The following is an 11,186-nucleotide window of genomic DNA, read 5'->3' on the forward strand; positions in this document are numbered from 1 at the left end:
TATCCTGGCTGTCTGAGGCTGTGCATTGTCAGCGACCTAGGAGACACTTCTCTGAAGCCAGGCTTCTGAAACAGGTGAGCCCTTGTGGAGGGCCATCCTCACCAGCGCTCAGGTACACGCTGGCCTTGTCCTGTTCTGGTCTTGCTGACCAGCTCCAGGCAGAGGTGGTCATGATTCCTCTGGGAGGCATAGCCTGGGGGACCAACACCAACCTTGCTTCCAACACCCTGCTCTACATCCACTGAGGTCTAGAGACCTCTACATCCACTGAAGTCTAGAGACCTGAGTCAGGATCAGTTTTCAAGATAATCTGTCAAAGCAGTGGTGAAACAATTCGGTTGCGCGTTTCTTCTTTAAGATCAGGGACACTTTCTCTCCAAGAGCTCTTTAGGGATCCTACTACTTAGAGCTTTCTGGAAGTCCTGAGGCATATTGGCCAAGAGCCCTGTTTTAGAAGAGAAAGACAAAGAGAAACATAAAAAAAGCCCGGTTGAGCTGTGAGGGGTGCATAGCAGAAGATTGGGTATTTACACCCCAGGAGGTTCCATCCCATCTGAATGACCAGCCACTGTTCCTAAGTGATCTGCACAGCCAGAGGCCCTATTGTATGGGCATTTTTTTTTTCCTTCTTAACTTTTGCTGCTGGTAGTGGAGGTTACCCAAACTTTGCTTATTTGGAGAGCCTGAGGCTGGAACAAGCACACTCCCTGTGCCCCAAGTGGAAGCCAGCAAAGTTCAACATTGGCCTTTGTAGACTTGCCCTCCAGGCCTTTCCTTGCTCTTGAAGCTTGCTGTTCTGGAATCTCTAGGAAGGAGGTGTGATCTCAGTTCCCTTCTCTTCCAAGGGTTCTCACTCTAGCAAGAATGTCACTGCATCTTAGCAACTGCTAAGATTCCAGGAACACGGACAAACTTATGTGAATCTCTTACTTCTGCACTGACCTAAGGCACTGGGTAAGAGGGTTCGCTGCAGCAAATATTGCACCCTCTCTTACTCCTCCTCAAACAAGACAAAGTTACCCAGGAGTTGGAAGCTAGATTCTGTTCTAAAGGCCTAGGGATATAAGCAAACCCTCATCCAACTATGCCTTTGGGGGAGGGGAGTCTTCATGACCATCTCCCTAGGTCAGGTATTACAACCTTCTTCACCTCCCAAGAAAATCAGATTTGCAAACCAAAGCTGGAGATAGCAGAAACTCCTTGGGAGAGAGGCAGTACCAATACTTAGGGACCTATGGAAGCTAGAATCCAGCTCCAAGGGTCACTCAGCAGCAACGCTGGGGCGAAGGCAGAGAGTGCAGTTGTGTGATCTGGACCCACTCAAGTCTTGGGAAACCAGAGACGCCTCCTGTGCCAAACCCAAGGCCTGGAAGGGTATTCCAGAAAGGCATTAGGCAGGGATTGGGCTGGGGTCAGCCGGAGGTCAGCTTTCAGAGATGAGTAGTCAAGGGGGTGTTGGTACCCTCCATAAAGCCTAGGCAATGAAGACAGAATTTTTAATGTCTAGACTCTGATTCCTTTCCGATTAAGGACTCCACCTGAACCAGCTCCTTGACTCAGAAGCCCTGGAACTGACAACTTTGCAACTCGGCTGGCTTGCCAGTGCAGCTCTCTAAACTCCGATCCATCCTAAAACAAATATGTGAGTAGAAAGTGCCACTGTGTATTAGGGTGAAATCTCAGAGAATTCTGGGCCCCAGGAAAATAACTTTCCTGACCTTTCACTACTCTTTATTCTTTCTACTGGACTCCAGGACTTAGGGTCTGGGGTCAGCCATAAGCACTCGGACGTTACAGCTCGCTTGCTTCGGTGACCCTGGCCCTCCCGCACCAGAAATTAACCAGCGCTGCCTGGGTTAACACCCTGGCCCCCAGCACGCTTGGATGTGCAGGAGCTGCTCCACACTCGGGGTCTGCTGCCTCTGGAAAGAGATTCTGGGAGGAAGGCGACTCTGTCAGGCGCCAAAGTGCATTGAAACCCAAGCCGCGGTGTGAGGATCCCGGTGCACAGAGCTACAGCCCCTCCCTCCCTCTCTTCTCCCAGAGAGCACGGGCTGTGTCCTAGGAGTCCAAGTATAGGACCTCGAAACGTGCGGTGCCAGCCCGCTCTCATCTGCTAGGGACCGTTTCCTCCAGCGCGCCAGGCGTGCCCCTCTGGACCTAAAAAGGCAGAAGGGGTCGCGTGGGACTGAAGAGGAGGGGACGCAGGTTGGGAGAGGCCGGGTCCAAGCGAGTGCAGCTGCCAAAGTCTGCTGCCCGGGTCAGCAAAAACTTTGTCTTTCATTGCGCAGGCGCATGGCAGGGTTGGGGGGCAGGGGAGGGAGGAGAGGAATCCTGAGGCAAGGGGCGGGGGTGAGGGTGGTGGAGGAGGGAGGGTGGTGGATTAAAATAAGTAGGCGGCTCGGTGCTAAGGGATGAGTGAGTCGGAGCTCGGCCTCTCCCCGGCACGTTCTCAGCTGCTCCTGGTTCAGACCCAGCGAGGGAGCTGCGAGCGAGGCTCACCATCCCGGGCGGGCAGGACCCGGGGCTGCTGAGCGCTCGCTCCCGCGTGTCCGACGCTTAGAGTCCCCGCGGCAGGAGAGGAGTAGGGACTCTAGAGCTCCAGGGGCGCCTGTGGGCTCCAGCGCCTCCGGCTTCCCCAGTTCCCTTCTGCTAAAGCCCCAGAGACGTGCTCAGCCCCGGGACCTCTGCGGAACAAGGTAATTGCAGTCCTGGGCGCCCGGGCTCAGCAAGGCGAATGCGGGCAGGACTCCCAGGTTCCTTGTCACTGCGCGGCGGGTGTCTCCTCTCTCTCAATGCCCCCAAGGAAGCTCTTGACAGATGAATGCTGCAGGACTTTTGTGAAAGTGAGAGCAGGGTGGTTGGGGGTGCTGGCTCAGGACTTCCCGCGCGGGGTCCTCGGTCTCTGACCGCCGGGGATTGAGGGGGCGGGCCTCAGCTACTGCCGCCAGCCCGCCCGGCTGTGCGGAATCCCGGGCGAGGTGCCCACGGACTTTGAAAGTCAATATGCGGGCCCCCTTTAAGAAACCAGAGCAACTTCAGCGGGCACAAACTTTCCCGAGACGCGCTCCTATCTCTGGCTGACGCCTCGGCTGACGAAGAAGGAAGGGAGAGGGAGTGAATGGCCACAGCCGCAGCCGACCGCGCCAGGGACAGGTGCATGCCCCAGCCCGGTAGCGCTTTCGTTCAAGTTTGTCTTTTGAGGAGTTGCGCTCTGGTATGAGGCCGACTAGACCCGAGAGCGCAGGGCCGCGAGTCTGAACCCCGCCTGGCACTTGCGCTCTGACTTAGGGATATTCTCCATAGGATGATTGCTCTGTGTCGTCAAGGCCTGGAGCGGAACCCTTGATTGTCCTGGTGCAGGGAGGCAATGCTGTGGGGCGCAAGGACTGCTTTCCACTTCGAGACTCAAACACAGCACTAGTGGAAACTCTGTGGAGCCGCAGTGTCTCCGGGCTGGGAACTGGAAAAGTTGTTACTCCCCTGACTGTCAGCTAATCCAGCCGTCAGGATAGAAAGAACGGGAAAGGGGTGAGGGCCTGCCTCCTGAACTAATTTCTCCTCCGAAATGTCTCGGATAAGAATGAAAAACCACGTTTAGTCCTTTTGCAGCAGCTCAGGCAGTAGCGGGTTGGGCTCTCAGTGTGTAAAGTAGCCGCGAGGGTTTCTTTGTTGCCACAATTTGGTAAATTTCACCCAGGCTAAGAGCTGCGCATTGGCTCTGGGGAACAAAACCACGTGCAAGGCTAGGTGTCCCAGCTTCACAGCCCCCTAGGGAAGAGAAGGGCTGGAGGGGACTAGCAGCGACCGGCGGCGGGTAGATGTTCCATCCCAGGCTCCTCGAGGTAACTGCTGTTTTATTAAGATTGGGGAATGGATCGCCGAGGACGCAGAGGACATTTAAGTGCAGCCGGATGGCCGCCTTACCGATGGGTTCGTTAGATCTCGTTTGTTGGGAGAATGCTACAGAAGTATCCGGTGCGGTCAGTCCTCTTCACAGGGGTCCGGACGCCTGTCACCACTCATTGGAGATTCGATGTCAAGGCTGATTTTCTTGGGTTTCTTCTGGGCTCCCCCAGGCGCAAGCTCGTGGAGTTCGCTCCCATCCTCATTAATGCAAGCAGTTAACTTGCTCACGCTCAATTAGCCCCAAATAAACCACTTTAATAGACTCTGCACACTTCATTAATGCCCGGCATAGGACTGGCGGCAGACCTGGGATTGGCGCTCCACCGCGCGAGGAGCGCGAGTGCCCGCACTGCGCAGGGACCCGGGATCCCGTGCGCGAATTGCCTCTGCTGTGCGTGGTCGGGTCCCCTTATTCTTTCCCCCAGGTCCCGAGGCCCAAGCTGTTTGAGGAATGGATGCTTAGCCCGGGGAAGGGTTTTCCATACTGTGTTTAAAGATCGAAAGTATTTGCCCCGGGGTTCCGGAGCCCGAGGGGTCGGGGGCTCGCTCATGCTTTCTGACTGGAGGGGCTAGGGTGAGACTGTTTTTCTGTTAGCTGACCTCCTGAAACCGGATCGTGCTTTCGGCCCATTCTTGATACTAGTGTAAAGAGCCACGTTTCGAACGAATTTCGTCCAGGGGAAAGTACTTGGCGGGAGCCTGGGGAGCCTGGCTTCCGAATGATTCAGAAAACAAGGAACGGGCTGGGCCGCGGAAGAAAATAAATGTAGCGTTGGGGAAAACAAGATCGGGCAGATAGCCCGGAAAGGTTGGCTCCCAGGAACCATTATAGCTGCAAGCATTCCCCCTTCCCGGCACCCCCTACGGAGCCCAAGACGGCTCCGGTCTTGGCTCCCAGGAAGAAGGCGAGGAAAGGCCTAGCGAGGTTGGTGGTTTCTCCCACCCAGGCACGCAGCGGGTTCGGACTAGTGTGCAGCCCAGAGTCCCACAGCCACGGCCGCTGGCTTGGCCTTGGATAAGCCAAGCACCCAGAGGAGCAGGAGGAGGCCTTCGCGGCGCCCATTGGGCTCTGGGACCCAGAGATGAGGATCTGATTTCCAGCGCCTGGAAGGGAAGAATAGGTGACAGCAATTCAAAGAGCCCTCATCTCCCCTAAGTCCAGACCGACCTTTGAAGTTAGCGAGGCTTCTCCTCCTTCCCCTTCCCCTTCCCCAACCCAAACGGGTCCCAGCTTCCTCTCTGGCCCAATTTGAATTTTATTTCTCCTTGTGTCCGAGCTCTGGGATAGTCTCAGTTTGTCCCGGGCACGACCCGAACTTGGCTTGGCGCAGTAGAGATGACCGTTGCTGAAGCCACGGCGCTGCCGGCGGGACCAGCGCTCTGCTTCAGAGGCCAGATCATGCAGATACTGTGCCTCCTCTCGCCCTGAGGCTAAACTCATTGCAGCAGTTTGTATCCGAGTGCTAATTTAAACTGCGCAGGCAAACCGCTGCCAGCTCATGGTGTTTTTACGCCCCTTTCCCAGGAAGGCCTCTTTCCTTAGGTCCCACCACACAGCCAGTGGCCCCCTTGCCAGCTTCCAGGAGAAAAGGTTTTCCTGGGTCAATATTGTCCTCATACCTCCTGGGAAAAGGCACTGCACATCCCTGGACAGAGCCAGGCTTTGAAAGCCTCGCTGCAGCGAAAGGTAGAGGAGTCTATGCCTGGGCCTTGCCCTGGGCTGAGGGTCAGCTCAACCTGGGGAGGGGGCACACCAAACTAGGGAGCAGAGCAGAGGCCAATGCATCCCAGGGAAGGGAAATTACTCCATGTTAGAGGAAATGAACTAGGAAGAGGAGAGTAATAAAGGGTAAAGGAAGAAGTCAACAGCAGGGGATTGAGGCTGGGCAAGAGAGAAGGGAGTCCCAAGGACCCTGCCGTGACAATGACTTCTTAAGTAGCCCCATACTAAGAGCCAGAAGTTCAGTGCTTGGGCTTCCCAAGGCTCCCTGACAGTTTAGACTTTGCTCACCCTGTTCTTTCCTCCACTGGACACATCTGAGTTAGGAGTGTCTGGGAGGTAGAGATGAAAAGCATTTTTGCGGAGCTCAGATGTCTCCATGGAGGCTGGAGACCATGGCCAAGAAGGTCTGGAGATGCCAGCCCCTGGTCACTTCAGTGTGGCTTTCCTCTGGCCTTACTCAAGCTCTCCGACCTTGCAGTTGGAGGTACATAGACCACAGGAATGGAGGCCTGGCCTCAGTGTTCTTGCCTATAGGCATACCCACCTGCCCAGGGCTCACCACACACAAGAACATGCTGACAACCCAAAGACCCAACTCCCTTTTTCTTTGGGGGAGTGAGGGCACTAATGCCCCCTTGTTTGTTACTGCAATTGTTTGACAGAGTAAATGAATGTGGATATTAGCACGCTCCTTGAAAGCAAAGTGGTCCCCAAGGGCTAAGGCAAGGCAGAGAATCAGTCCACAAGCAGCTTCAGAGAGTGAAGCCAACAGATTTCACTTATATTAAGGCAGGGAAGCAGATTTAAGGTCAAAGTTGAGGGTTTTGAGGAGAAAGATGACAGGGCTTCTGGAAGCCAAATCGAAGGTCAGCCAGAAGACCTTAACGAACGGGAGCCAGGAGGTGCATGCATTTGTGTGTCTGTGTATGTGTGTTGTCTGTGAGGCTCTTCATGGATGCTATGTGATCGTGTGTGTGTGAGATGCAGGAGTTACTGCATTTTTTTTTTTAAAGTCAGTGTTGTGCTATAAAACACTGGTTGTCCCAGTCTTTGCACCTTGTCAGTTCTGCCTCAGAATGTGTGAATCTGCGTGTGCATTTCTGTGTTTATCTGCAAATGAATGTGTAAGTGTGTTCCCCAGCTCCTGTTATCTTTGCAGGAGATTGTGATTCTGTGTTGACCCAAGCTTACCTGGCTGTCAGTTTCTACAGGACAGGCAGTTTCCCTGTGCTTGTTTTTTTTCTCAGTGTCTTGTATACAGTAGACCCTTCCCTCTATCAAGTTGTGTGACTCTGCCAGAGGCCATTTGGAGGGAGCCCTCAGACCAAAGAGGGTTCTGAAAAGAGGGCTCCCCGGCACTTACATTTCCACCTTCTTTGTGAGGGCAGTGGGTTTTGGGAATGGGGTCTTAGACTCTTAGATCCTGCGATGGGTGTGAGGAGAGGGTGTGGCTGGGCTGCAATTCAGGAGTAAGGCGACCCACGCTGAACTTCTTTATTCCTCTCCACGCCCCTGCCTTCTTTTCTTTGCAGATCCGGTTTGAGAAGCCACTGCCACTGCCGAAATGGGCAGCAAAACCTTACCGGCGCCGGTGCCCATCCACCCTTCCCTGCAGCTCACCAACTACTCCTTCCTTCAGGCAGTGAACGGCCTGCCCACAGTGCCTTCGGACCATCTGCCCAACCTGTATGGTTTCAGCGCGTTGCACGCTGTGCACCTGCATCAGTGGACGCTGGGCTACCCGGCCATGCACTTGCCACGCTCTTCTTTCTCCAAAGTGCCGGGCACCGTGTCCAGCTTGGTGGACGCGCGCTTCCAGCTGCCCGCCTTTCCCTGGTTCCCTCATGTCATTCAACCCAAGCCCGAGATCACCGCTGGAGGCAGCGTTCCAGCGCTCAAGACCAAGCCGCGCTTTGATTTCGCCAACCTGGCCTTGGCCGCAACGCAAGAAGATCCGGCCAAGCTTGGCCGCGCGGACGGCCCAGGCTCCCCCGCGGGTGGGCTGGGGGCCCTCCTAGATGTGACCAAGCTGTCTCCAGAAAAGAAACCTACAAGGGGACGTCTGCCTTCCAAGACCAAGAAGGAGTTCGTCTGCAAGTTCTGTGGCCGCCACTTCACCAAGTCCTACAACCTACTTATCCATGAGCGGACACACACCGACGAGCGGCCCTACACCTGTGACATCTGCCACAAAGCCTTCCGGAGGCAAGACCACCTACGGGACCACAGGTGCGGCACTGCGTGTGGCCCAAGAGAGAGCTCTCTGCCTCTGGCCTCACCATCTTCCTCCCTAACGAGGTTCTTGAGACCCCCTACTAGAGCTTCAGGGAATTCTTTAAAATCAAGAAAGAATTCTTTAAAATCAAGAAAGAAAGCCTAGGAGACCCAGGGTTAGGTTTTGGAGCATGGGTTCAGGAAATGTAGGAATAAACAGGACCCAAGATTAAGTGAGGTCTCCGTGAGCTCCAGACAAGCACACAGCTTCCTCCGCCCCACTTCCTCCATTTTCAGGGGTGTCCAATAGAAGTTTCTGCCATGAAGGAAATGTGACATGTGACACATGTGACAGTTAAGTATTTGAAATGTAATAGTGCACCTGAGAAACTAATTTAGTTTTATTTAATTTTAAGTAATATTAATTTTAATAAGCACACATGCTAGCGGCTACCATCTTCGACAGTGCAGGTCGAGCAAATTGTCCGACCCCAGCTCCCTTTACTCATCGTCAGTGTTGACCTTATAAGGAGGCCAAGTTTGCCCCTCCTGCCCACCAGGAAGGCACCTTAAACAGGTGGCTGAACCTGTTTAAGGATCAGATTTTGCTAAAGCATCTCCTTCACCTCCCCACTCCATCCCCAATCAACATTTTGTCCCATCCACACTTGGTACTGACTATACACTTTTCCTTTGAGGGCAAGTGCCCCATAGCAGTGGGAGGGGATCTTGGGCAACTGTTTATAACATTGCATCATTTTGCAAGTATGAACTCTCTGTTTCTGCCCTCAGATATATTCACTCCAAAGAGAAGCCTTTCAAGTGTCAAGAGTGTGGGAAAGGATTCTGCCAGTCCAGGACTCTCGCTGTCCACAAGACGCTACACTCACAGGTGAAGGAGCTCAAAACCTCCAAGATCAAATGCTAAATAGAGCCTCTGGGTCACAAGGACCCTGGGCCCAGTGGCCCTCTCCTCCAGAGGGACCAGAAGCCTGACTCTGGCGGGCAGCGGGAGAGGCGCTCGCTTGGGACCTTCCACCTCTCCAACATTGTCCCCTGGGTCGCTGGCGCACGCGGCACTTCAGAGCCCCGCCCGGGGCCGCGACCCCGACCGTCCCGGCTGCTCCCCTAGGACGCGGCTAAACTCTTGGCCAAAAGGCGGTATTCACGTGGCGGAAGGGAAACTGCATTAAGAAAAGAACGAAAGCTCAGCGGAGCCGCAGCGGCGCCTCTCCCAGAAGTATTACTTTTTCTATTGTTATTTTATACGTTTTCTTTTTTATTTTTGTCTTTGACCATATAAGCTTGTAACTCTGACTGCAGAGAGTGAGGGGTGAGGGGAGAGGCAAGGAAGTCCTTAGCACTGGCAGCTCCCACCTCCTCCTCCCGCCCCTGCCCCCTCCCCCGGAGCCTGCAAAAGTGTAATCCCTGTATCTGCTTCAGCCTCCCGCCCCAGGGACCGCGGGGCAGGAGCGCCCCCTCCCAGCTCTTGCGGCTCAGCCCGCTTCCGTGGGCTCCGGGACTCCGACAGCAGGGCGGGGACCTCAGGCCTGGGTCTGCAGGGGGCCCGGCCTCCGCTGCCGCGACACTGCGAGGGAGCAGCCAGCCAGGAGCCGGGCGTTATATTGCGATTGGCACTTTATGCTGACCATCGGTAACGGACATTTATCACTGGAGTTTTTTTTTTTAAACTAATAAATAAACGGTTATTTTACAGGCATTGCAGGATAGGTAATTTCCCTCCTAAACGCAGGAAACCGGGTGGATCCTCTCTTTGAGAGGACCACGTTTCTCTGCTGGAGGCCAGCGTGTCCCCCTCCTACCACGCCGTCGTATTAGGATGACAGGGCTGAGATGGGTGGAGAAACGTTCTCTCTCCCGGGTAGGTCTGCCTCTGCCCCACCATGTATTGATTTTCTTACTTTTCTGCTCCGCCTCGGGGGTAGGGTCTCAGCCTTCCCACTCCTCACCTCTAAAGGGCTGTGAGTTTACGAAGAACCTAATCCTGAGGGCAGAAAACCGCCCGTGAGAAATCCCAGATTCTCTGGGTGCTGAGACAGCGTCTCTGAGTGCTGAGATCGCTTAGGGTGCAAGAAGAGAAGAGAATGTCGTTCCCCACCCTAACCGAAGGCCTCCCTCCTGGCCTCTGGCTTTGGGGTGGGAAAGACCCGCCCTCACAGAGCCTCAGAGCTGTACTGTTTCCTGTTCCCCGGGTCTCAACACTCGGGTGCAAATACACAATGACCGCTGCCTCCCAGGAACCCCAAACCAACATCACTCCCTCCCTTAGGATCCCTCAGACACCATTCTCTGCTTGGGACTTGTCCTCTCCTAGGATCGTGGCTCTACAACCGCGAAGATTCCCTACAATTTTAAAGCCTTGTCAGGAATGGTGGGGGCGGGTGCCCTGGGAGGCCCGGGACGCTTAGGAGGAGAAATTCGAGTCCGCCCTCCATAAGCTGAACCTTCCCTGGGGTGTCTAATTTTCCCACAATTAGAAGCCAGGCCTCCGGGACTCTCCTCCTTGGGGCGAGGCGGAGCTCCCCCAGCTCCGGCGCCCTGACCGCCGGACTGCGCAGGCGGTGGCGCCCGCGGCCTTTCCCAAGCACAGGATGGCCTCTCCAGCTTCAGCTCCCGGAGCGCGGCGGCCGCGGATGACAACTGGACTATAAGCTTCCCTGCTGCAGGGACCAAAAATCCCAGCCTCAAGCCGGGCCCTGCTGGCTGAGAAAGCGGCAGGGGATGAAGGAGTTAAAACGCTCTCGGCTTTCACCGCCCCATCCCCACCTCCTCCGGGAACGCTCCTGGGTCCTGTGCGGCCTAGAACTTCGAGGCCCGGGAACCCAACTGGGCACTGAGTGAGTCTGACCCTGCCGGCGCGGACCAGTTCTGGCCTCCACGCTCAGACCCGCGCTGCCCCCTGCTGGCCAGCCCTGGAGGGGCGGCCCAGGACTCGGCACCTCATGGGGTCTTGCCCGCAACCTCGCGAAACCGCCAAGCATCTATGTGTTTGGTTCCAAAACCTTGACTGGCCCCAGGACCCACTGCGGATGAGGGGCAGAGCGCTGCTGAGTCTGGTCTGGTCTGAGGGATCTTCATTAGTTGGGCACTATCCCAGTCCTTCTTCCGTGCAGTTCACAAGGTCGTGCGCGGCCCAGAATTATGCCCCCATTCCTGAGAACTGGGGCCTCTGAGTGCGTGGAAGTGAGGTTAGCCAGTAGGTTTGGGGTGGTAGGTAGACGGTCTGGGCCCAAGAGGCGCACGCAGGTTGTGGTGTGGTTCGTGTCTGACCATAGCTTGTACTAGGGCCAACTGCAGAAGCCTCGTTGGTTCCTCTATG

General features: G+C 55.3%; 1 protein-coding gene across 1 annotated transcript; it reads left to right on the top strand.

Moving 5' to 3' along the window:
• The first annotated feature begins 2,416 nt into the window (after positions 1–2,416).
• On the top strand, positions 2,417–9,566 carry OSR1 (odd-skipped related transcription factor 1). Its single transcript, XM_005576483.5, is given in 5 exon segments — positions 2,417–2,699; positions 7,165–7,861; positions 8,639–8,750; positions 8,752–8,871; positions 8,874–9,566. Coding segments are annotated over 4 exon segments (1,002 nt in total). The 5' UTR covers positions 2,417–2,699; positions 7,165–7,196; the 3' UTR covers positions 8,979–9,566.
• The last annotated feature ends 1,620 nt before the right edge of the window (positions 9,567–11,186 follow it).

The sequence above is a fragment of the Macaca fascicularis genome, chromosome 13 (assembly GCF_037993035.2).
Source record: "Macaca fascicularis isolate 582-1 chromosome 13, T2T-MFA8v1.1".
Lineage (NCBI taxonomy): Eukaryota > Metazoa > Chordata > Mammalia > Primates > Cercopithecidae > Macaca > Macaca fascicularis.